This window comes from Mobula birostris, chromosome 25, assembly GCF_030028105.1.
Source record: "Mobula birostris isolate sMobBir1 chromosome 25, sMobBir1.hap1, whole genome shotgun sequence".
NCBI lineage: Eukaryota > Metazoa > Chordata > Chondrichthyes > Myliobatiformes > Myliobatidae > Mobula > Mobula birostris.
In genome coordinates, this window is record NC_092394.1 from 13,093,387 (window position 1) to 13,120,154 (window position 26,768).

General features: G+C 44.4%; 2 protein-coding genes across 2 annotated transcripts in view; one reads left to right on the forward strand and one right to left on the reverse strand.

The window, feature by feature from the left end:
- LOC140187802 (kinase suppressor of Ras 1-like) overlaps positions 1-26,768 on the forward strand; it is a 548,168-nt gene that overhangs the window by 233,454 nt on the left and 287,946 nt on the right. The window lies entirely within an intron of this gene.
- Positions 4,269-26,071, reverse strand: nos2b (nitric oxide synthase 2b, inducible). Its single transcript, XM_072242959.1, has 26 exons — positions 25,842-26,071; positions 25,293-25,341; positions 24,792-24,914; positions 23,439-23,587; positions 22,046-22,208; positions 21,824-21,915; positions 20,528-20,669; positions 19,422-19,561; positions 18,217-18,391; positions 17,130-17,231; positions 16,642-16,836; positions 15,874-15,956; positions 15,494-15,638; positions 14,595-14,699; positions 13,665-13,717; positions 11,991-12,165; positions 10,767-10,899; positions 10,579-10,657; positions 10,303-10,493; positions 9,192-9,349; positions 8,086-8,296; positions 7,464-7,551; positions 7,232-7,353; positions 5,896-6,044; positions 5,140-5,334; positions 4,269-4,758 (listed from the first exon to the last, which is right to left on the reverse strand). Exons 1-26 carry the CDS (start codon positions 25,934-25,936, stop codon positions 4,708-4,710), a joined length of 3,363 nt encoding a protein of 1,120 aa, XP_072099060.1. The 5' UTR covers positions 25,937-26,071; the 3' UTR covers positions 4,269-4,707.

The following is a 26,768-nucleotide window of genomic DNA, read 5'->3' on the forward strand; positions in this document are numbered from 1 at the left end:
CAACATCCCTTGCACCATCAGTCTTCAGGCCATGACACTCAAGGACTTAGGCTGAAATTATTTTGTGACTGGATCTGCTATCTTGCTGTGTTCCATGTGTGAATGAATGCACCGTGTTTTGCACCTTGGCCCTGGTTTTGCGCTGTTTTGTTTAACTGTACACAAGTGGTCGAATGACGGTGAACATGAACTTCAAATCTGTTGGTGGAGGGGAAGAAGCTGTTCCTAAAACATTGAGTGTGAGTCTTCAGTCTCCTGTACCTCCTCCCTGATGAGAATGAGAAGAGGGCATGTTCTAGAAGGTGAGGGCCATTTGAATGCTGATTGTGGATTTGGGCCAGAATATGAATGATTGATGTTTAATAAGTTTCTCTGTCTCCAGAAAGTTCCATTCAAAGCTTGGATTGATGGAGGGATGGTTCTGTCAAAATCCAAGTGTTTGTCAAACCCAACCCAGACTATTGCATTCTGGGTCTAACTGAGCAAGGGTTGGTTTTAAAGTGGGAGTGTGCAGACCGATACCTGATATTGTCTGCCAGGAAATCATAGGCAGAGGTAGGGTCATAGAATGCCCTTCAGTCCATCACATCTGTGCTAGCCATCAAGCAACTATTTGGACCAATCTCCTTTACCAGCACTTGGTCTGCAGCCTTGGCTTGTCCAGATGCCTCACAGTTGTGAGAGTTTCTCCCTCTACCACCTTCTTAGGCAGTGCATTCCAGATTGCAACCCTCCTCTTTGGATTCTCTCTGTACCCCTTCCCTCCTTAAACCTGGGCCGTTGTGGAAGCTGCAGCAAGGCGAGGGTTAAAATGGTGAGTGTACAGAACCGAGAGCAGACACAGAGTAGTTTCAAGCTGAACAAGCCCTTTGAGAGCTGGACTCTCCCTTTGAGCAGCCTTTTCTGAGTGTGGAGGTTCAGTGAAGCCAGGGTCAAGATGATACACTGACAGAGACTGTCTGCAGACACCGTGTGGTCACTCAGGCTGAGCACGAACTCTGAAAGCCCAACTCCCCTTTGTACAGCCTTTCTGCTCAAGCCTGAGGACCAGGGTCACCGAGCAGACCAGGGCAAGATAAAGACGCAAGCAAGTGAATTTAGGACAGCTCTTACTATTGGACAATTGCTTTACTAATTCTCAAGAATTCTTGGCCTTTAACACATATCGTGAACACAGCCCAGCATATCACACAAACCCATCTTCTGTTCTTGGACTCACTTTACACCGCGTGCTGTCGGAGCAGTGCTGCCAGGATAATCAAGGACACGACCCACCCAGCCAACACACTTTTCCTCCCTCTTCCCTCCGGGAGAAGGCTCAGGAGCTTGAAGACTCATACGGCCAGATTTGGGAACAGCTTCTTTCCAACAGTGATAAGACTGCTGAACGGATCCTGACCCGGATCTGGGCCGTACCCTCCAAATATCCGGACCTGCCTCTCCGTTTTTTTGCACTACTTCACTTTCGCTTTTCTATCTTCTATTTATGATTTATAATTTAAATTTTTAAAATTTTTAAATATTTACTATCGATTTATACTCCAGGAAGTGTGAAGCGCAGAATCAAATATCGCTGTGATGGTTGTATGCTCTAGTATCAATTATTTGGCAACAATAAAGTATATATTTAATTGGGTATTAACAGCTGAAATATCTATTATGACTGATCATTAAATATGTAAATTATAGGATTCAGTCTATACAGATACAGAAACTAGTTTGATGCAGATCAATATCTACCTTTGTATATCCAACTAGTCAATTTCTGTATTAAAAAAATGCCATTTCTTTGTTCAAACTTCAGAACAATTTGGTGACAGGAGCCGGGTGGTTCTCCTTGTCCACAAGCACATGAAGTGTGACGGAGGAAGATGTGTGAGTTGTCAGAGTCTGGTTAATTGGCGACAACAGTTTCTTGGACAAAAAGGCTGTACAAAGGGGAGTTGGGCCTTCAGGGCTGTGTTTAGCCTGGGTGACTGCATAATGTCTGAACACTGCCTCTGTCGGCTTCTCATCTTGACTGTTCCCTCACTGAAGTCACGCAGCAAGGGGAAATGCTTCTTGCCATCTGTTCGTTCTCTGTCCCTCGTAATTTTTGTATCCCTCTGTCAAGTGCCCCAGCCTCCTATGCTCAAAGGAAAACAAACACAACCTACCCAGGCTCTCCTCATAACTGAAGTGCTCTCTGTCCCAGGTAACGATCTGGTGAATCTCCTCCCTCCTGCCTAATGCAATCGCACCCTGTAGTGCAGAGACCTGACTGTACCCGGTTCTCTGGCTGACGACTAGCCAATGTTCCATGTCATTTTCCCCAAACGCGGTGGTGTACTGAAGGTTTTTTTAAATCTGGGGGGGCTTGCTTGGTGACTGTGGTACCATTGAATGGTTCCAAAAAGCCAGCATGTTCAGTAAAGGCCCCTTAAGGGAAGGAACTGTCCCTTTTTCCCTCCATCTATGTGACTGCTGGTTCTAACCCATACCCATGCCTGGAATGGCTGTGGGAAGCGGCTCACCACCACAGTACGAAGGGTAAGAAACGTGGGTGAAGTCTGTGTCCCCTGGATAAACAAATAAAATTATCTTGTGTGTTGTTGTAGAGGATTTTCCTGATCTTGTGTTGTGTGGATCTAGAGTCACAGACTAACGCAGCATGAAACAGGCCCTTCAACCCATCTGGGCCATGCTGCCCTGATAGTCCCAGTTATCTGTGTTTGGCCTGTAGCCCTCCATGTACGAATGCCTCTTAAATGCTGTAATTGTACCTGTATGAATCCTATGTGACTTAATCTTTCAAATTAATCTGCCACGTCAAACCTTGTCAGAGGGTTTACAGAATTGAGAGAAGGGAATAGCATTTTTACAGGTAACAGGTTGGGAAGAGGAATAGTCCAGGTAGCTGTGAGAGTCTGTGGGCTTATCATAGATGGACAGTAGTAATTCTACTCTATCTCTTATGGTCTCAAGACAGCTCCTGGGACTTCAATACTGAATTTAATAATTTTGGTAAACCTCCTTTTTCTTCCTCTCTTGCTCTCTCCATGCATGTGGCTTTTATTTCATTTCTTCTTTTTTTCTCTCTTCAATGGCCAGTTTTTAAAATAATTATTACCTGGACAATTTTTGTCTGCACTTTATCACCAACGCTCCCTTTACTCTTCACCCCTTTCCACAATTTATGCTTGTCTTATTGTGATTCCAGTTCTGATGGTAGGATCTGAAACATTGACATGAAACATCAGCTGTTCCTCCCCCCATCAATGCTGCCTGACCTGCTGAGCATTTGAACCTTTATCTGGGTTTGTTTCAGATCCCCAGCGTCTGCCGTTTTGTTTTGCCCCAATGGATCAATGGGACTGATTCCATGATCTCCAACTCAGTATTACCACAGAGCCACAAGCACCTCAAAGCAAATTACCTTCTCAGGTCAATTTGGGAGGTCCAGGTCCATTTCACAATCTTAGTCAGACCATAAGATAAGAGCAGAACTAAGCCAATCGATCCAGCGAGTCTGCTCCATCATTTCATCATGGCTGATCTATTATCCCTCTCAACCCCATTCTTCGGCCTTCTCGTACTCTTGGACATCCTTACTGATGTAGAATCAACCTCCACTTTAAATATACCCAATAACTTGGCCTCCATAGCCATCTGTGGCAATGAATTCCATAGACTTTGCGTACTCTGGTTAAAGAAAATCCTCCTCATCTCTGTTCTAAATTGACATCCTTCCATTCTGAGGCGGTGCCCTCTGGTCCTAGACTCCCCCTGTATAAGAAACATCCTCTCCACAGCCACTCTATCTAGGACTTCCAATATTCCATAGGTTTCATTAAGAACTTCACCCTTTCCCCCAAAACATTCTTCTAAGCCGCAGTGAAAACAGGTCTAGAGCCATCAAACATTCCTCATATTTTAACCTGTTCAATCCTGTGGCTGTCCTTCTGCTCCCTTTAGTCCGCACCAGGAGAAGGACTGTTTAGTTTGACCTTAGTGGTTACAGAAGCATCTGAAGAGCTGTCAGAAACACCAAACAAAGCAGGGTATGGCACACAAAATGCTGAAGGAACTCAGCGTGTCAGCAGCATCTGCAGAGAGGAATCAACAGTCGATGCTTTGGGTCGCGGGCCCTTCACCAGGTTCCGATCGGATCCCTGCATAGATGCTTCCTGACCTGCTGAGTTCCTCCAGCACTTCGTGCGTGTTGCCCTGGATTTCCAGCATCCGCCAAATCTCTCGTGCAAAACAGATAAGACACCCACAATCTGAAATACAGTTCAACGTGCTTTATTAAAATTGATAATTTACTGCTATACATCAATTATTATACTCAGCAGCCAGCTGCTATTTACATCCAACATAGAATTAAGTTGCATAGGGGTTTTAATAAAGTGCATGTAAAAATCTCCATTTCGACCTTTGTCCTATTTAACTGTTCAATTATTAAAGAAGATTGGAACAAGTTTCATATTTAAGTGCAAAGGACTGTTTTGAATCTCTTGATTTCCACTTATGCTTGTAGATGTGGGTGTGAAGTTGAAGGCTATGTATCACAGTGGAAACGAGGTCCTTTTTGGTCCTTAGAGTAGCAAGCAGACATCTGGAGTACAAAAAAGCAGCGCGAAGAACCTCCTCTGTCATCGAGTCTTTTCCCTCATTGATAATGTTTGTGACAGACTCGTCTCTGGCGTCAGTTGTGCCACCGTGTCATCATTTCTGAAACGTTGCCCCAAAGATGTCTTCGTGATAACGCTTCTGGTTCTGAGAAATTAAAGAAATATTGAGTTAAAACACAGTCTAGGATAACCATTTAGGACAATACTGATAAGTTGTGAAATTGAGTTACAATTGTATTGCTGGGGACCTCATGTGCATGCCTCAAATCTCATCTTAAAGCGGAGGAGTGTTGACAGCCATTTTCTATTGGCCTCTGGGGAATACTACTGTATAACCCTTGTTATACTACTGCTGTTTGTTTTGTTGTTAATGCTGCTGTTTGTGTTGATCTCCTGAACATGATGGACGTGCTGGAATGTGTGGTGACGTTATGGCTTGCCCCTAACACACCCTTAGCTGTGTTGGCTGTTAATGCAGATGATGCGTTTCGCAGTACAGGTGATAAGTCTGACGTATCAGACCTACCTTCAACTCTGTGAGGAATACATCAGCATCCTCGATGTCCATGTTTCCCTGCTGGGCAACGATGGCCTTCAGGGTATCGGTGACGTCCTGTGCCATCTTGATCTCGCCGCAGATGTAGATATCGCCCTTCTCTTCGTGCAGTACCCTGTAGACTTCAGCCGCCAGCTTTTCCCGAAGAATATCTTGCACGTAAGTCTGGTTGGGACAGGAGCGGATGCAGAAATGAGGATACACTGACCTTGCTTTGGAATGCAGTAACAACAAAACTCTGCAGCTGCATAGCCCCCACCCATCCAAAAATTAGGGGCCTCACATGGGGGCCCAGGGTCACCCCCGGCACCATGTTCTCACCCAGTCTCCAGGGCAATGAAGCGCTCCAACAGAGATATTGTTTTAGTGTTGGTAATGCTTTCTATGGATCTCAAACCCGGGCCCACCACCCCCTGGGTAGCAGTTTTCAGCATGTCACTAGGTACTTTGAAGTTATTTAAATGGGCAGCCCGACTCTCTGGGAGTGAGGTGAGTAATCAGATTTCTACAGAGGAACACTGGATAATAGCGTTGAAAATTCTCTCTTCTTCATTCTTAGGAATGACACCTGCCAATCACCTATGCTCATGGCTGATTGACGGGCTGTCCTTGGGGAATTGGGGTACGATATGCCTCAGTGCTACAAGAGGGTGACAGAACAGCCAGGAAATAGGAGGCTGGAAAAGCAAAACGCACCATCATCGTCGATTCAGAGGGTTAACTTACCTTTTTCATACCCGGCTCCCTGGAGAAAGCTGTGTAAACACCTTCCAGGATGCCTTTGGCCTTAAGCTCCAGCGTTTCCTCCTTATAAATGTGATCCTTTTGTGACTCTCTGCATCCAAACACCAAAGTCATGGATCCGCCTTTGATTCCTAAATAAAACGAAGATTCCAATTGAATACAACGATCTCGGTCCAAAACATCAACTCTTTATTCTTCTCTGTAGCTGCTGCCTGACCTGCTGAGTTCCTCCTGCATTGTGTGTGTGTGTGTGTGTGTGTGTGTGTGTTGCAGCCAAATATGAATCTAACGTTGTCTTTCGCATGATGTCAAGTCGGCCCAGAAAGATTGGGGAAGTTGGGTGGGTGACTGGTGAGCAGTGAGAGAGGGCGTGGATTGGCCCCAACTCTGAACTGCTCAGTTAGAGACTGCAGTTCAGGAGGCAATTTTTAACAACTTCCTCCCTCGAATGTTTATGCAGTTCCTCTTCTCTTTTTATATAAAAACCAGGGACCGAGAAATCCCTGTTACCTGCCCAAGCAAGACAGAGACCATTGCACTGAACCTTGCTCTTTCCTTGTTATTGCCATTGGTAAATGTGTACAGGAGGTGACGTTAGACATTGGTACAGGCAGCCCCTGTGTTACGCAGGGGTCTCCTTTCGGAGAACTGTCTAGAAGATGATTTCGGCGCAAGTCCGAAACGTCTGTTTTCTATACCTGTCCACATCACATCGTGCTACATGTGCTTACTATAATTGTTCATTTTAATTGAATAATTTCCATAATTGAACTAATTGAATACATACCAGAACAGTCATTAACGAAACCCATGAAACATTACCAATTTCAAAATGTTTTAAGTTGGACTCTTGACCTCACAATCTACCTCATTATCATCTTGTGCCTTATGATTTACCTGGTCCATGAACACAGCAGCATTTTTGCACTGACTTATTTTGTTTATTCTAACTTGTTCTAACTTTTTATGCTGCCACAAAACTACAAATTTCACGACACACGTCAGTGAAAGTAAACCGGTTTCTGATTTTTCTCCATAGCTGCTGCACTTTATTCTGCTCTGAAATTGTTTTACCTTGTTCTAGCTCAATACACATGCAAAGATCCGATCTGTACGAACAACCTGCATGACAAGCTTTTCACTGTGTCTCTGACAGTAATAAACCAACGCCAATTCCAATTCTAAAAAGGCATGGGAGAATTTGCATAAAGTTTGATTTTTGTAGATCGGGCCATCTGTAACACAGGGAGTGCCTGTACTCTGTGTCAGACTAATGTAGGTGACATCTTGGCCATCAAAGGAATGTCCCGGAACGCACCTTTTTTCTCGAAGTCATGCTGCCGCTGCTGCCAGAAGCTTCTGAAGGGGGCGATTCCTGTTCCTGGGCCCACCAGTATACAGGGCTTCGACTGGTTCTTTGGAAGATGGAATCCCGCAGTGCTGGAATCGTAACATGGAATCAGTTATTCACTTTTGGCCTTCTTGTTGCTTTACGTTCATTTCTGAGCTTGAAAGACGTTGTTTCAAAGAACGAGTTGAAAATAACCTACCTTCGCACGTAACATGGGATCACATCATCTTTCTTGACAGTGTTGAGCCAGGTACTGCAGACACCATGATGCATAGGGCCCTGTCCATCTAAATACAAGAAGAAAAGTGTCAGTCAAGTGCAGTTCCTATGTCCCCATCTCAGCAATGTGGGTCATAACTCAAGTGGGAATGCAATCCCTTGACATCTTCACTATACAGGGACTCTTACGTGATTTGTTCTCCCATTTAAGTGAAAGGGTTGGCCACTGTATATTGCCCCCTAGTGGATGGGAGAATCTGAGGTAAATTGGTGGGAATGTTGAGGGAGAATAAAATAGAATTAGTGTAAATGTGTGCCTGCTGGTCATCGAGACCCAGTAGACTCTTTTCATGTCCTAAGGGTTAAGTTACTGATATTGTTTGATGTGCCCACAATATACTCTATAATTGTAGTGTATAGAGACATATTCTATAATTGTACTCGTCCACTGAACCAATAAAATGCCCCAGTACATGTTAAGTGCTCGGCAGCTGGAGTCCAAGTTCTAAAGATTGGTCAATTTTAATGTTTAAGGTTTATCCTTCGTAAGGCAGCCCTACATTTTTAAATCGATCAACTAGACGTCATGCAATACTCCTTACCTCTAGTCTTGTAGTTCACAACTGCAACAGTCAGGTGGACCTCTCCTGGGTTCATATCTAATGAAGAACTGATGGAGTAATATCTGGGCTTCAGCAACATTAACTGAGTGAAGAGGAACATGGCAGGGCAATGGATGGACTGAAATTCCTCTAAGAATTCGAGGATGTTGGGGCTGTAGAAGGACCTCCATTTGTCATACTCCTGGGAATTCTGCAAAGAAAGAGCAAACCGGGATTAGATAGGAAATAATTTAGAATACAACCTCTAATACTTGTTGAATCTTTAACTAAAGAACCAGAATATTGTTAGGTTCAATAAATTGTCTCTTTTTTTGATATGTCAGCTGACCTGGCTGAGTGGATGTCTAGAGTAGGGAGTGGTGGAGGGGGATGGGAGGCAACTATTCACTCCCTCCAAACACTGTCAGCACTTTCAGAAGGAGGCATGTCCTTTGGTGCAAGGGACACTGATGTTGGTGACCGTTGTGGCAAACTTAATGATCGTAACCAGTGGAAGTTGGAACCTTTAAGAGAGGTTGGGGGTATCCACATCCATGATAGGCGTTTAGAATTCTTTTCTAAATATAATTTAGGAGTTCGTTGCTACAAATTGAGAAACAGAATTCGACAACTCTGGTAATTTGGAACAAAGGGGGTCAGTTTTAATTGGATTCGCTATAGAATCTGATTGGATCCCGATCATTATCGTCTCCCAGTTCAGTGTAGGGGCAGACAGGAAATATGCGTATATTGCATCCAGTTTTGTCAATTTATCCACATTACATGGGCTAAGATTAATTTTGATAGCCCCCCCCCCACCCCACCATCACACAGTCAGACAAACTTCTGGACGGTAAAAGCCTCAACTGGTTCATTGATGTCCTTCAGAGAAGTGGCCCTCATACTTGGCCGTGTCATTGGTGTATCTGGGTCTTGCTGCAGCTCGTGCCCATGTTTCCCTACAATACAGCAGTCATCACACTTCAAGGGCGACGTGTACCTGTAGAACCAGGGTGAACAATGACCATCCTGTTTCCGCCGTCTCCCTCGGTTCCCCTGGTTACGTGGACAGACACAACTCTGGCAGGGCGGGACCCTGTGCTTACCTGACTCAGTTCTAGTATTCGATTCTTCTCCGATTCGTCTTTCGCCAGCTGGGCAAACTTCTTTAGGAGGTGTTGAGAAGGTGGACTGGTGATGTCCAAGAAATGTGTAAATGCCTCTTCGAGAGTGCACGCTGGGATCCTTTCATCAGCTTTCCAGTCTGCACAAAGCAATGGACACCAGGTCAATCAGTCTAAAGTCCCCAAGATGGAAGCTGGTTTGAAGCTATCATCCCTCTGAATGACAGGAGAATTGTGATAACTGAACAACGAAATTAGTAGGAATCCCACCAAGCTGGGTAGGTGTACTTGAGGGTCAATCCCTTCAAAAATGTTCAGTACTTTGAGCAGAATTGGATGAAGTTTGCTCACAGGAAACCCAGATTTCACTCATTGTAGCGGAAGGTGGAAAATTGTACTCAGTGGTAACTGAATGTAGAAACCTAGGTTAGATCATGAGCCAAAGAAGCAGCCTTAGGCCATTCAGCCCATTGAGTGCGCTGTGCCGTTCGATCATGGTTGATATATTGTCGCTCTCAACCCCATTCCCCATAACCTCGATGCACTTAGCAGTTAGGTAACTATCAAACTCCGCTCTAAATATACCCAATGACTTGGTCTCCCCAGCCATCTGCAGCAATGAATTCCACAGACTATCCACCCTTTGGCTAATTAAATTCCTGCTTGATGTCCCTTTATTCTGAGGCTGTGCCCTCTGGAACTAGACTCTCCCACTATTGGAAACGTCCTCTGCATGTCCACTCTATCTAGGCCTTTCAATATCCAACAGTTTACAATGAGATCCTCTCTCATTCTCCTAAACTCCAGTGAGTACAGGCCCAGAGCCATCAAATACATTAACCCTTTCATTCCTTGGATCATTCTCGTGAATCTTCTCTGGACCCTCTCCAAAACCAGAAGATCCTTTCTTCAACGCGGTGCCCAAAACTACTCACAATCGTCCAAATATGGTCTGACCAATGCCTTCTAAACCTTCATCTTCACATTAATATTCCAGTCCTCTTGAAATGGGAAGGTTATGAAAAGAGCCGGTGAGGACTTTTAATTATATCTGTCGAAGGGAACTAGCAATGGTTTGCAACACTGCACTTACCTTTGGCACTGTTGCCATTATTGACCTCCACTTGGACACACTGATGTGGAGTTGGCATCTCCTTCAGCCTCTTCATCAGGTTGCTGACGAGGGCCTCCTGATTGCGAGGGAAAACTCCAACGTGCTCCCCGGGCAGGTACTGCAGGTTATTGGGATCCTCGCACGTCAGCTCAACCAGGATGGTAGAACGGCTGCGAACAGAGAGAGCCAGGTAAGCACTCAAAGGGTCATTGGGAAGAAAGAGGTTGGTCTTTCTTTACAGTAGCTGTGGCATACCTGGATTCTGAGCTCTGAAGGTTCTTCCTTGATTTTAACTTCATCGGCAGAATTTTCTTCCCTTGCATTTTGGAGATAACTGAGGAAATTTTAAAAAGAGAGCGATTACTCACAGCCTATAATGGAAATACCAAAAGCAATGCGGTGCCAAAAGGTGGCTGTTAGAGGCTTTGTGTGTGGATGGATACCTGAACATAGATCCAGTGAGCTGGACTCCATTACGAATCGGTAGCGGCTGGGGTCCCACACGCTGCTTTTAGCGGCCTCCTTGAACTGCCCAAGCTCCACCTTACCCCGCACATTGAAGACTTTGCATGCCATCTGTTTAATAGTAAAGAAGGGGTGGTAATCATTTCCCTAGACAATGTGGTTTACAACTATGGCCGGGAGTTTGAGGGGAGCACAGGTACATTTGTTGTGAGAGTCCAGGTACAAGGTGAATGTTTGATCACCAAGTCACAGTGTGGGAAAGCAGGGTTGTTCTGCTAAGTGTGTCCATTAGACCAGTCCAGGGTTAAACTGATCTCCTCAAGGTAACAAAGGGAAGGGTGCAACACCCTAATAGTGGGCTTGAAACCCAGAGACACCAGGTTCACACGTCAAACACAAGAGGTTCTGCAGATCATAAAATCCTGCAGATGCTGGAAATCCAAAGCACCACACACAAAATGCTGGAGGAACTCAGCAGGTCAGGCAGCATTCATGGAAACGTATGAACAGTCGATGTTTCTGGCCGAGAACCTTCTTCAGAACCGGGAAAAAAGGTGGAAGAGGCCAGAATAAAAAGGTGTTGGCGGGGGTGGGAGGAGGGAGGGGAAGGAGGATAGCTAGAAGATGATAGGTGAAAAAGTTCAAGGGCTGGAGAAGAAGGGATCCGATAGGAGAGGAGAGTGGACCATAGGGGAAAGGGAACGAGGAGGAGATCCACTTGAGAAGAGATAAGAGGCCAGAGTGTGGAGGGAGAGGGAAAGAAAATTACCAGAAGGAGAAATTGATAGTCATGCCATCAGGTTGGAGGCTACCCAGGTGGAATAGCAGATGCTGGAAATCCAAAAGGAACACACACAAAATGCTGGGAGAGCAGGTCAGGCAGAACTGACCTCCTGATGAAGGGTCTCAGCCCAAAACGTTGCCTCTTTATTCCTCTCATAAATGCTGTCTGACCTATTGAGTTCCTCCAGCATTTTAGGTGTACAGCTGGAATACTTCCCTCTATGCTTTATTCTTCCAGAAGTTTGTGTGGGTTCCTACATTCAAATCACATCAGGCCACCCAGGGAATTTGAAACTAGTTTTAAAATTCCATTAAATGCAATGACTCCAACGGGCTTCCTCCCACTCCCCTGTCCACTGTTCCCATCTGCCCTCTCCACCCCCTACCCCCGCACTTGATTCCATGCATTTGTAATTTACCTTGAACGTGCTAATGGCCCAATCCACAAAGGACTCCTCTTGGCCGCCAAGCTCATCTCCTTCTCCTGTCGATGTCAAGCGGATGGCCCCAAGTTGTTCCAGCTTCTTATCAAGTGTGTGGGCGAAAGCACAGAACTGTGGGTACATGCGAGAACCTAGGCCAAAGATGGAGTACCTGAGGGGGAAAACAGTTCCACCATTAGCTTTGAAGGGTCACTTCCTGTCTTCAATATGAAATGTCCCTTTATAAGCTTTGGTTCTCTTAATGCTCTTTTCCTGACCCAAGCTGCTCACTTCTGTTCTATATTTTGCCCGTTGATCACTGCCTGGTGCGGAGAGGCAACTGCACAGGGTTGGAAAAAGCTGCAGGAGGTTTGCAAACCCAGCCAGCTCCATCATGGGCACTAGCCTCCCCAGGACCTTCAAAAGGCAATACCTCAATGCATCACCCAGGACATGCCCTCTTCTCATTGCTGCCATCAGGGAGGAGGTTCAGGGCCTGAAGACTCACACTCAATGTTTTAAGAACAAATTCCTCCCCTCTGCCTTCAGATTTCTGAATGGACAATGAACCCATGAACACTACTTTAGTATTTATCTCTCTTTTTGAATGACTTATTTAGTCATAGTCATACTTTATCGATCCCGGAGGAAATTGGTTTTCATTACAGTTGCACCATAAATAATAAATAGTAATAAAACCATAAATAATTAAATAGTAATATGTAAATTATGCCAGGAAATAAGTCCAGGACCGGCCTATTGGCTCAGGGTGTCTGACCCTCCAAGGGAGGAGTTGTAAAGTTTGATGGCCACAGGCAGGAATGGATTTAATAATTAATTTTATATATACACTGTGTTTATATATGTGTGTGTGTGTGTGTGTGTGTGTGTGTGTGTGTGTGTGTGTATGTGTATATATATATATATATATGTGTGTGTGTATATATATATATATATATATATAAAATTTATAGATTTTTGAATGTACTATGTGTACTGTTGCTGCAAAAGAATAAATTCCACACTGGGTACAGTGACATTAAACCTGATTCCGAATCTGATTTTGCTGTTAACAAGTTTTAGCAAGTATTAAGGCAGAAATGTTACGAAAGGATTTTGAATTATGGCTTAATGGAAATGTTCAGCGTGCAGGACAGGAGATGACTGAGAGATAAGTACTGGCTAAAGTACAGGGTACAAAGTATCTGTTGTGGTACTGACATCTCAAGTATTGAAGTCAGCAGGGGGAGCTATGACCTTATATGTAAATAACAAGACTGCCCCTGACTAGATTTGGTTGATTCAGGTGGCAAAGGGTATAGTGATGCTTCAGGTAGTGCTGCTTCCCCACACCTCAAGAGACTGGCATTCAGTTCAGATCTCCACTCCCTGTGTTTAGTTTGCACATCTTCCCCGTGACTGTGTAGGTATCCTTTCCACATCCCGAAGATCTGTAAATTTCTCCTCATCAAACTGAGTGAAAGGGAATTCAGACTGTGCTCATGGGTATCTGAGAGTGAACGTGTTACAGGGATATAAATGGGGGGGAAATGCGATTCTCCTGAGAGCTAGCATAGACTGGATGGATGGAATAGGCCCCTTCCCTGTTGTAAGGAAATACGAAAACGGGAGACTGCAGAGCTTATCAAGCCAAATGATGTAAAGTTTTACCTGAATTTGTATGCTTTCAACAGCTTCGTGGTGAGCAAGGCTTTCTTAAATATCTGCAGGCAAAGCATTATATTGTTTAATCAAAATAATAGATGTTGCATCGTGAGAAAATAATTTATTTTTATTTAAAAAGAATTTACATCATGTTCTCAAGAGTTTCAATACTAGTTTCCAATTCTAATCCAAGATGGAATTCATTTTCAAGGTTTTTCCTACTCTGTAGTGTTGGATTTACCGATCTTTCCTGCCCTTCCCTCCTCTGTGTTCCTTGGACTCCTACCAAAGGGCCTGTGCTGTATTGTTCAATGTTCTACAATATTGTGCACAAGTCAGTGGTATCTCAGCTTTAGCTGGAACATGTCGAAGGGTTCTGGTGAAAGGTCTCAGCTTGGAATGTCAACTCTTTACAATCATATAGCTAGGGCACCTCAGCCTTTTGCACTGTGTTGTTATAATGAGCAAAAAACCAATCGTTTGGAATCAAATGATTTTCCCTGATGTCTCAGGGCTGGGTGTATCTGCACCCCACCCTGGCACTCCTTCTCTGCCACCTGTCCCACACAGCTCCCGTAGCGCTCCACCCTCGCCATTCCCAACGTCCTTTGCTCCCGCCAGATTTACAAACCCGCTCTCTGCTCCATGATGACGAATACGGTACTGTGCAAAAGTCTTAGGCACCCTCGCTATATATATGTGCCAAAGACTTTTGCATAGTACTGCAAGTTCTCTGCCTCCACTGCACAATCTGTCATCAATCGCACTACAAATGGCAGATACCTTTGTGACCTGGGTTATTGATCTTGATTTACTGATGTTGATTTTATTATCTAACCTGGGCCCAGATGGGACGAATGGACTTGGCACTACTTACTTAGCCCTGGCGAGGGGATTCGATCAGTCAGAAGCTCTTCCAAAAAACACTCTGCTTACCTCTCCATTTCCAGGTGAATCTCCATTTCCAAAGGTGCTGGTGACCACCAAGACCAGAGACTCCTTGCCTAGATCATTCATATCGTAGTCATCCATGCAGACAACCTGAAGGTGAGAACCAATCACAGTAGAACATCCATTAACGTCATGATGGATGCAGAGGTTCATTCTAAATTAAAACATCTTGTTTTGTGCCTAATTATTGAGCACATCAAAGTAGAGCCAGCACCCTTGAACACACCTGAAAGCAGGTGACTAAACCTGTGGCACCTCAGCTTCAGCTGGAATATGTTGCTGGGTGCTGATGAAGGGTCTGAGTTCAAAATATCAGCGCTTTATTCCTCTCCATAGACCCCGCCAGGCCTGCTGAGTTCCTCCAGCATTCAACAAGCAGTATACAACACAGTCCTTCCCAAATTTTGTTTTTATTTAGAGATACAGCACAGTAACAGGTCCTTCCAGCACAATGAGCCCGCGCTGCCCAATTACACCCATGTGACCAATGAACTTATTGACCTGTACATCTCCAGAGGAAATCCACGTGGTAATGGGGAAAGCGTACAACTTGCAGCAGAACTGAGCCCGAGTCACTCTAACCACTGCACTCCCATACTCTTCCTCTAGGATGAGTTTTCCATTTCTTTTCAGTCATTTTCACAGACTTTGTCAATTTCAGATGAGTTAGGAGCAGGTCATGTGATACAAAGCCAATTGCCCCAAGTTTACTTTGATACATTGGTGATGATTTAGGTGAAGGGTCAGTGTTTCCCTGGGATACATTGTTGTTGCTCCTGTCACATTACAACAGTGACCTTGTTACATAACTGCTTCCTTAGATATATAAGCCCCCTGCCGCTAAAATAAAAATATGTGGTGGCATTTCATTTTATTTTACTTACCTTGGCATTGAAAGCACCGTTGAACAGCGTGGACAGCCGTTTGGCAAAGGTTTCAGATTTTCCCGTTTCGGTGGCGTAGAGAATTGTTGCTTTTGTTCTCTTGGCCATGGTCTTCTTCATCAGAACAGAAGTGAATAGTGCCGCCCTAAAGAGAAAGCAGCAGCATTAACAAATATCCTCGCTGAAGGTATTTCTAGGAAAATGACCGTTTCTCCTTGTTTCCACACATTTGCTGCCCACCACCCCTCTGCCCCGCCACCTCAAAACTTCAAGGATTAAGAGAACAGAATTCACGAACAAAACAAGAAGCCCTTATGGTTCATTGGGTTCTCAAAGCCTCTACGCTGCAGAAGAAAGAATGGATGTTTTGACAAGCTTACGTTGCTAAATGTTTGAATTTGATCTCATTCTTCTTTGGTTTCAGTCTCTCATCTTTCCACTCGTGTGTTTTCCAAGCATCAATCTGTGAATACAGGACAGTGGTAGGTGAGATCTATTATGGACCATGGAACAGTATGGCACAGTATGGACCCTGTGGCCACCGATGCTAAGTTGACCTATATACACATAACCCACGATCAATTTAACCATTCACAGCCCACAACCCTCCAATTTTTCTTACATCCCTGCACTAAGAATCTCTTAATGTCTCTATAGTATCAGCCTCAACCACTACCCGGGCAGTATGTTCTAGTCACCTACTATTTTCTGTGTAAAACTTTTGATATTTCCCTTAAACTTTCCTCCACTCACCTTGAGTGGACACTGTCTAGTATTGGCCATTGCCACCCTGATAGAGAAAGACCTTGGCTGTCCAGTCTTTCATGCCTCTCATAATCATATATATCTCTATCAAGTCATTTCCCATTCTCCTCTGCTCCAAAGAGAAAAGTCCTTGTTCACTCAGCCTTTCCTCATAAGATATGTTTCTTTGACATTGACAAAAATGATCTTTCAATTGCAGACTAGCCTGGAGTTAACAGACTGTGAAATTATGGTTTCTTGTACTCTCAGAGGTAGTGGGGCTAGTCATAGTATCCCAAGTGACACCAGTACTATGCTAAGTCAAGGGCAAGATTACCTTGGTTCCACTTTTCATACCCAGTGTACATACTGGTAGGAGTGATGTTCTTTAGGTTGTCAATTACCTGATAATAGAAGAAAGGACTGAGGATGTAATTCAGGATCTCCTGGTGGAACACCTGCGTGATGCTTCCGGACATTGGTGGCACCAGCCAGACCCAGTCTCCAGGGCAACCTCCTCTGAGCCGGAACTCGTTCTCCAAATGTTTCATGAAGGACTGGGAGGCAGTGTGGTGGTCCATGATGGTGACATTCTTTTTCTGAAAGCAGAACATTATGAGGTTAAAGTTCTAAAGCCCTGGTGTGTGGAGAATAACCAAGGAACAAACTTTAGCTAGAGGATGGTGGATCTGTGGAGGCCAACTCATTGGGCATACTTAAAGTAGAGGTTGATAGGTTCTTGATTTGTAAAAATGGCAAAGATTATGGGAAGAAGGCAGGAGAATGGGGTTGGGAGAGAAAATAAATCAGCCATGGTTGAATTACACTTTTTTTTTTATTATGTAGACTCTCTGTGAAAAGATTTGATAGTGAACGTCATTAATTCCCTCACCTGGAAACTGTGGAGCACAGCGACGTTAATCTCCACCACAGCCTTGTCCTTCCACAGAGATGATAACTTATTTACCTCCAATCCCATTTTCTTCCCCACCTCCTACAATGCAAAGTAATTAAAAATTAGTTTCAGCCAGATTAAAAACAGACAAATTCCATGTTGATACTGAGAAAAATAAATCAATTGATGAATACTGTAACTTTTTTTTTAAATATAATTTTTATTGAGTTCTCAAAGTGAATACATGAAAAGATAATATCTACACTCCCCCCTCCCCTTAACCCTTCCCCCCGATATATACCCCTACCTGAAAAAAAAAGAAAGAAAGAAGAAAAAGAAAGAGAACTGCCTGGATATTGGAAGGTTTCCACATGCTCCATGGGATTCAAAATAAATTTAGTATATTTATTTATTACTTTCCCCAAGGGACCAAGGTCTTTATCATCGGAGCAACTAAATATGCCATCCTATCTTTTGTAAATAAGGGCGCCAAATATTCAAAAGTGTTTCATATTTATCTCTTAAATTATAAGTAATTTTTTCGAGTGGAATAGAACTAGCCATTTCATTGTTCCAACGATTCATACTTAAATACGAATTGGATTTCCAAGTAACTGCTATAGCCTTCTTAGCTACTGCCAATACAATTTTTATGAATTCTTTCTGATATTTATTCAATTTAAGTTTCAGTTTTATCCCTTCAATATCACCCAATAGAAATAATACAGGGTTATGAATATTGTAACTTGACTGGGTACAGTCTGCTATCACTGCAGGACTTGTATGTATCCAGGACAATGAACTGGGCAGAAAGAAAACCAATTGAGGACACTACCCACCTTGCAATCTACCTTTTTCCAAAAGCTCCCTTCTGGAAAGTGCAAGACTTTTGCACAGTACTCTATATGCTAGTATTTAAGTGTTTATGTTGGTTTTAAAGAGACCATTGGGGAATCACACCCACAACTGTTTCCTAATTAGTTAACGCCACATTTCTTCATCCCACAAAACCATTGTCAGATGATCTCCTATCTTAGACAGAAAATCAGGCAGCTCTGTTCTGAGCAAATCTAAATAATTGTACCTCCAACACATTGTAGCGCTGAACATCACAGAGGTCGCGAACACCAATCTCGGAACTCATGTACCAGCCGTTAAAAGGGCATCCGGGAAACTCCAGTCCTCCAACTTCAAGCAACATGTTGGCCACGGCAGGAAGAGCATACCATTTGAGGTTTAGGTCCTTAAACCACTCATATCTGCAAGCACAAGGAGAAGATAAAGTTCAGTCAGTTATAGAAGCCATGTTTTCGTAGGCGAAGCAAATCTCTGGCCTGTCTGTAGATGCACAAGTAATCTTCAGTGAAGGTGCCTCATTGAGAACCTCTGCTTTGTCTGCCATAACAGATGTGATTTCCTGGTGGCCATCCATTTTAATTCTACTTCCCATTCCCATTCTGGCATGTCGGTCCATGGCCACTCTCAGGCTGGAGGACAAATGCCTCGTATTCCATCTGGGTAGCCTCCAACCTGATGGCATGAATATTGATTTTTCTAAATTCTGGTGATTTCTTGCACTACCCCCTTTTCTTGTTTTCATTATGGCCCCCACTTCTTCCTGATTCTCCCTTCATTCCCCCCCCCCCAATTGATTCTACTGTGTTTCTGGTATTCACCGGCATTGCCCACAATATGATGAATCTCTTGGTGATATACATGTACTTTAATAATGAATTTACTTTGAACAGATTCCTTTAAGGAATTTGCACTACAGTATTGTGTAAGTTCAGAAAGTGTCCCAGCAAAGGTATTTGAACATTCAGAAGATGTGGATATGTAACTCAAAGGAAGCATTGTCAACCCAAAGTATTGAAGTAAATGATGTCATTGTAGTTATGAAGGTGCATTGAATCACCTAGTCTCACCATTGATCTTAAGGTTATAAAATGTGATGTACTATAAGTTTGTGAGCCTTTACCGAGAGTCCCTCCAGAATGATGCCTGCTTGTTATGCTGAATAAAGGCTTCTATATATCATCCACCTACCTTCCCACTCACCTGCCAGTTTGTACTCCTACCCCTCCCCTCTGCACCTCCTTATTCTGGCTCCTTCCCCCTTTCTTTCCAGTCCAGATGAAGGGTTTCAGCCTGGAATATCAATTGTTCATTCCCCTCCATAGATGCTGCCTGACCCACTGAGCCTTGTGTGTGTTGAGCTCTAGCGTGTATATAGACAGTATGAAATTTGAGACCATTCTACATGAGTTCTGCAGACCAGAGGAAACTTACGTTGGATGCTCGAGCTCCACTTCAAGAACCATTTCTGGTGGAATTTCGAAGATTTCGGGATCTTGACCATTGGCCTGTAACACTAATGGAAGCACATCAAAGCGGCCGTAGCGAGGTGTCCAGCCCAGTTTTATGCACACCTAAGATGGAAGCAGACAAATTTCTTCAGAATGAAACTCATAAGATGATGCAACACCTGGCAGAGAACCTTAAGATGTATTGGTATTGGACTAGGTATATTGTCACGTGTAGCAAGGTACAGTGAAAGGCTTGTCTTGCATACTGTTCATGCTGATCAGATTATTACACAGTGTTTTGAGGTAAAACAAGGTAAAACAATAACAGCAAGAAGATAGAACAATACAGTACAGGCTCTTCAGTCAATGATGTTGTGCTGACCTTTTAACCTACTCTAAGATCAACCTAACCCTTCCCTCCCACATAGCCCTCCATTTTTCTATCAATCATGTGCTTACCTAAGTTTCTAAAATGTCCTTCTTGCATATGCCTCTAATTGCACTACTGGCAGTGAGTTTCATGCATGTACCACTCTACACAGAACCCTACCTCTGACATTCCCCCCTATACTTTCCTCCAATCACCTTCAACTTATGCCTCATTGTATAACAATGCAGAACTAAGTGCAACAGCTACACAGCCACATCAGATCTGCATTATTAATCAACCTGCATAGAGATAATTCTTTCTTTTGGATCAAAAGTGTGAGGTTGATACCGGAAGACAAGTAGATGGACCTGGGTAGGAAGGGGCATGGAGTAATGTTAAGACCATAAGACGACAGGATAACACAGAAAAGAGATATCAACACACCATGAACTAGCTGGAATTATTCCTGAACCTTCACATTTTCAACATGTAGCTCCTCTACAAACAGTTATCAGAAAGAATGATTGGTTTGGATCTCTAAATTTTTTACGAAGTAGAGGTGGTTGCTGTTCTTGGTGCTGAAAACGATGGATGGGTTTGAAATAGCTTTAGGTTCTCGGGGGGGGGGGTCTGACTCGTGGGATCTGGTCTCCTCAATCCTCAGTGATTCAGTGCAGCAATGTGAAGGTACCAGTGAGTGAACCGGCACCGTGCTTTACCTCTGTGAAAGTAACTCCAGCCGGATCGCCAATGATGGTGCCATCTGGCATCTGATACCCGGCGTATTTGATTAACTGGCTGTTCCATATCCTGAAGTCGTGCTTTCCATCGCCCCTCTGAGGGAAGACGGTGATGGTCGATCTATGGGTCAAAACGATCACACGAATAAGGACCAAGGATCAACTTTATCCACCATATACACTCACACGCATTAGGAACTTGCCGTGGTGTGTTGGTGGAACATGCAACAAAAAATAACACTCAACAATTATAACAACTAGATTAAAATATACTTGGAGGTTAAAGGTCATAAATACCAGTATGTATTTACAATGTAAACAGCATTATAAAAAGCAATGGATGAGGTAATACAGGGGGACGATGGTTCTGACTAACAGAGAACCAGAATGGTTGATCAGATTAACTGCCTGGGGGGAAGAAAAGGATTTGACATTTTCATCTTGGGAAATATTCTCTCACGACCTATGCTATCTATTCCCCTCATAATACTTCTATAAGCTCCCAGATGAGTGCGCGGGAAGGTGGGTCAGAGAAACCCTGTCGGACATAACCTTAGCGACTACAATTCATTTAGTGCTTGTGTCTGCAACATAGGTTCAATGACTTTGTATTAGCGCCAGAATTGCTTGTTTTGAATGGTACACGGATTTGAAAGTTCTTTTTGAAGCAATGATAAATTTTGTTTCAATCACAAAAAAAAAATTATTAGGAGGAAAATGTATTTGCTGAATGATATCCAGCGGGCACATTAACCTAGGGCGAGAACCACTTCTCCCAGATTTCTACAGAGAATGTGTCAGAAACAGAATCAGGTTTATTATCGCTGATATATGTTGTTTTGAGGCAGCAGCAATAAGTTACAATAAGGTAAACACACAAGATAAATAAGTAGCGAAGCTGCGCAAAAAAAAAATGCGGAAATAACGAGAAAGTGTTCATGGACCGCTCAGAAATCTGATGGCAGAGGGAAAGAAGCTGTTCCTAAAACACTGAGTGTGTGTGTCTTCAGGCTCCTGTCCCTCCTGTAAGGGCTTCACTTTATAAATAAGCACTGGATAAATTATCTGAAAGTTATGTCTGAATGCTGCGCAGAAGAACACAAGGCTTTTTACTGAATTCTCAAGAAATGGGACAGAATATTCGACACCATTCCTTTATCAAAGGCAGTTTTTAAACTTATGTGGTGCATTTAAGAGAACAGGCAAGAGAGCTGTGTGCAAAGGGAAGCCGTCCAGTGATGTTGCAATGGCATTGACACGCTCGCCTGGCCGTACCTCAAGTTGCCATCGTTGGTCGCGTACTTGTAATGCCGGCGCATGTGCTCGAACATCTCCTTCGCGGTGGTGCACTTGCGGGCGTCAAACACCTGCAGAGACAGAAACGCACATAGGGTCCCTCAGTTGGACATTGCCCGTTAGTTGGCTAGGAAGCTGGAACCATTACAAAAGCCTCCTGGCGCGAGTGCGCAGTTCGGGGGGTGCGGTGAAGGCTCCTACCTGAAGATTGTTCCACTGGATACGGCCGATGCACCGAGGAGCGTTCCGCCAAGCTTGCTTGCAGGCGAATACCAGCTCGTCCATGGTCAGATCGTAGGTGCCCGTGTCGGTGATGCTTTGTGTCACCTGCTCAATGCGCGCCAGATGCTCTTCGGTTCTGGGGCTGTGGGAGGGCGAGATCGCTATGATTAACTCAGAAACTCGATTATCGCTGGGACTGTTCACTCAAAATAACTCAACGTAAATCACAGCTAGCTATAACCATTGGCACTTTGCAGCACAGTGGGGTGTCATTTGGTCTATGCTAGCTGGAAAAGTGCCATCCGGCGCAATCCCACCAAGGCAGGATTTAAACCCAAAATGTTAACTATTCAAGTTTAATTTTATTGTCATTCAACCATGTACGCAAATTAAACAAAACAACGTTCCTCCGGACCAAGGTGCAAAACACAGCACATGAAATAATACAAGTTCGATAATATTAACCGATAGTACTAAACACTCTGTTGCTCCACCCCCCCCCACACACACACCCATATGCTGCCTGACCCGCTGAGTTTCTCCGACCTATTTTTTGTTGCCCCAATCTTGATCATCAGGACCATCGCCCTGCTGATCACGGCTCTTTGGGAACACAAAAGTTTTCTGTGTCCGTCCCATTCCTTCAGGACCCGGCTGTCAGACGTTTACCACGCTCTGGGTGAGTTTCCACTCCACAGTGAAATCCTCTCGCATTCACATGAAATAATGTGGAAGGTGACAGTCCTTTTCCCCACGTTAGGGGAGCCCAAAACGTTAGGGGCGTAGTTTTAAAGTGAATGGGGGAAGATTTAAAGGGGCAGAGGGTGGTGTATGTATATGGAACGAGCTGCTAGAAGAAGTGGTAGCGGTGGGGACAATTAGAACCTTTAAAAGGTATTTTAAGAGGTCAATCTGCTCGGTCCGTTAGGCACGGGTTTGTGTAGACAGGTACACCAACAGGAAAGGTTGGGAGATGGGCCAAACACAGGCAAATGGGACTAGCTCTGTTAGACAAGTTGGTCGGCAGGGACCAGTCGAGCCGAACGGCCTGTTTCCGCGCCACATCGCTCAGTGGCTCTACTACAAAAATCTTAATGACGCCTTAAAAATCCCGCGCCTCTCCCTCCGAACTCTGAACAAGATAAAGTGATTCGTGGGAACTCTCCGCGGTGCACACATTTAGTCACGGCACCGTCCCGCAGTGGTGGGCCTGCAGCGACTTTGGAGGACAGTCCCAAACCGCGCTTTGCCCGATCTTCTGTGAAGTAATAGTTTTTCACATCTGCCTGACTCGCGCAAATTACAGCGGATAAAATGCGCGGGGGGAGGAGGGGAGATCAGTCGGCCATTCTCGCAGCACCGCCGCCCTTACCTTTTGAAGGATTGGTAGTACTGGTTAACAAACTCCAAAGCTTGCGGCAGGAGCTCCTCAGGAGAGACAGGCTTATCGCGAGGTCCTCGAGTCATTGCTTTCGGGGTCATGAGAGACCCTCTGCAAGCGTTCGATTGGCACGGCATTTTCTGAACAGGACACAACAGAGGCGAATTAGCTGCATTGCTTCGGTTTACTCGCCTGACTAGCAGTGTGTCCCTGACTTTTACCCTCCGGGAATAGATCTAGTTTTACCTCCCAGGGCGGTGAAAGTGAACGCTCAGTCGCAGTACGGTAATAAGCCCTTCGGCCCATCGGTTCCGTGCCATCATGCACCTATTTACACTAATCCCGCCTTAATCTCATTTTTACAGGTGCACTGCCCTGCTGATCACGGTTCAGGTGTTTACCACCCGCGGGATGAGGTCCAACCCATCCAATAAGAACAGGAGTTCTCACTGTTTCTTTTCGCCCTATCTTTGTTTTACAATCTATGTTAATTTCATGCAACGCGCAGAAAATGCTGGAGGAACTCAGCAGTTCAAGCATCTTCTGTGGGGTTGGGGTGGGGAAAGACAGGAACTGCTGAAGTTTCGGGCCGAGACCCTACATTTTACGCGTGTTGCTCGAGATATCCAGCATCTGCAAAATCTCTTGTGACGTTTAGCGTATATGTTTCTTGAGAACACTGCTTATCAAATGCAATGTACCCGCGATGCTGCTGCCAATAAATTTTTCGTTGCTCCTATGTATATAACAATAATCTCACCTTTGACTTCTTCCCACATTCTTAACACTCCCCTTTTCCCCCCGGTTCCACCACACATCCCACATGCTCTGCACCCTTCCCCCCCTTTCCCTCGACCTTTCTCCCCATTCCTCGAATGGCAGAAGTCTATTTGATCGGACCTCGAACCAGTAGTCGGGGGCGGGGCTCCCCAACCCTTCCTCGGGCTGCAGAGTGGCTGTCCGCGTAGACGTGTGTGTGTGTGTGTGTGGGGGGGGGGTGGAGAGGGGGGAACGGGACGGTAAGATTTACAGGGGTCTAAATAACAACGGGCAAGGCGACGCCCAAAGTTAAGAGTCGAACCCGGGTCCCCGGGTTTGGGAGGTGCCTTCCACGACGGAGCGAAAGTGAAGTAACACAACATAATCTACAAAACGCCGGAGGAACTCAACAGGTCAGGCAGTTTCGATGGAGTCGACGCTCTTCATCGGGACACAGTCCGAAACGGCGACTGTTCACTCTTTCCCATCGATGTTGCCCGACCTGCTGGCTTCCTCCAGGAGTTCATGTGTGTTGCTTTGGACTTCCAGCATCTACAGTTCACCCCGTGCTGCCTGAATCTTTACCGTTACAGCCTTCTGGTGGAGAGTGTCCTGCAGCATCGCTCCATTTTCCATGTTGTACAATCGCACAAACTTGGGTGCGTAAGGACAGTGCCCGGCCGTTTTCATCTCTTTGATGTCATGCGGCTGTTGACAATTGGAGAGCATATTTCAGTTTAATTTTTTTCTGGGCACGCTCTTCGTCTTTTCAATAAACTTGCATTTATTCTAAATTCATTAACTTAATCTACCTCTACAAGTAAACGAATGAAAAAAAAGTTTTTCGCTTTGGAGTTTAAAAAAAACACAAGTATCCAACTTTAAAATAGAGTCTGGACTACCTCTTCAATCTTTCGTTCAATAGTCTATCCCCCCCTCCCCATTTTGTGGGCAGTTCCCAATCTAGCGATTTAGGACGGGAAAGAGTCGAAAATCACAAGACAATTTCGTTAAGAAACCTGATGGTATTCTGGCAAACGGTGTTTGTGCTAACGAAATTTCTGTAAGAATCGGTCTGTCACTAACCTCAGGGGGAGACTTGTCCTTCAAATCGTGGATGAACCCATTGCTGAGGCTGGGGAAAGAAATCAGTGGAAGATCGTTAGAAGGCTGCCTCTTCACACTGGACACTATCGTTTCTAACAAAAAATCCTTGCAAACTCTTTCAAAAATTGAATAATTTAAAACAAGACATGTTTATCTTCAACATATTTCCTCATCCTAATGTGAGGATCTCAGAAATGCGCGGCAAAACGATTTAAATCCCGGGATAATTTCGTTGAGGGTCAATGTATTTAACTATTCGTTCGTTGTTATCGCAATGTTGCATTGACATCTAGACATCTGAATTGTCTAAATTGCGTAGCGATCTCCGATAACTTAACATGAACTAACGGATATAATTTAAACAAAACATTTACAAACGCCTTGCCAGTTTCGAGGATATGGCGCTGCTTGCATTGGGATTTGGTTAGAGGTGAAGGGTTCTGGAAACAATCGCGCACTTCCCCAGAGAAATCAATCCGCCCATCCCACCTTTCCCCAAATTCGTTGTTCGTTCAAGTCGTCTCTGACCTTTTTTCCTCGTTGTTGTTAAGATCCGTCGTGACACCGGTCTCATACTTTCCCTTGTACTTGGGTTTCATTAGAAATTGCCATGGGCACATCATCTTGGCCTCCCTTCCGCTACAACGGCTCCTCCGGTAAACAGCAGAAACTTATTGAACGAACCCTGAAAGACAGAGGGGACAACAATGCACAGCTTTCTCAGTCGGTGAAGTTTAAAACCTCTTCCCCGAGCTGCTTTCAGAGAGCTCACTGCCGCTGCCGAATGGTCCTGGTATTTATATACCTGCTGTGGTCATTACGTCCAGCCCATTTTGTAACACATGCAAATTATTGTAATGTAGGAAAATCCCATTGATTTCAAACCAGAAGCACGCCAATTGCAACATCGCGGTAAACTTAAGCGAAGTTTCCTCAATGTAGGTTTCGTGCGATTGGCTCAAAGCGCTGTGACGTTAACTTGACAAGCAAATACCAAAACATTCGGACGCTGGAATATCGCTTCTCCTTGTGTGTAAACAGTGCCCCCGCGTCCCGTGGGCTATTCAGAAGGAGGAGGCAGGGGAGTTTACCCAGACAGAAATTCAACACGACCCTCTCCTACCTCCGTCAATAAATGTTTGGTTACAATGCGCCAGCCACGACTATTCTATCATTTCATCCCGAAGCTCCAACACTCCTGTATCTAGCGTCACTTTATGGGAATGCAACCGATCTTAAGTACAAAAAATCTTATGTATTTGTATTTATTGTACTTTTTATTATTGTGTTCTTTATCTTACTGCGTTTTCTTGTGCTGCATCGGATCCAAAATAACAATTATTTCGTTCTTCTTTACACTTCTGCACTAGAAATTACATTAAACAATCTTTAATCTTGAATGAGGTTTGGTGTCACGTGAACGCGCCGTGACAGGAAACGCGTCCGTTGGGTGTC

What these genes read in the sequence shown, in the direction of transcription:
- nos2b (XM_072242959.1), bottom strand. Translation starts at nt 25,936, where the DNA reads ATGATGTGCCCATGGCAATTTCTAATGAAACCCAAGTACAAGGGAAAG. An exon ending in TCCACCAGAAGGCTGTAACG is followed by an intron (nt 23,588 to 24,791) that starts GTAAAGATTCAG and finishes TGTCCTGTTCAG; the next exon opens with AAAATGCCGTGCCAATCGAA. An exon ending in TCCAGTGGAACAATCTTCAG is followed by an intron (nt 21,916 to 22,045) that starts GTAGGAGCCTTC and finishes CTGTCTCTGCAG; the next exon opens with GTGTTTGACGCCCGCAAGTG.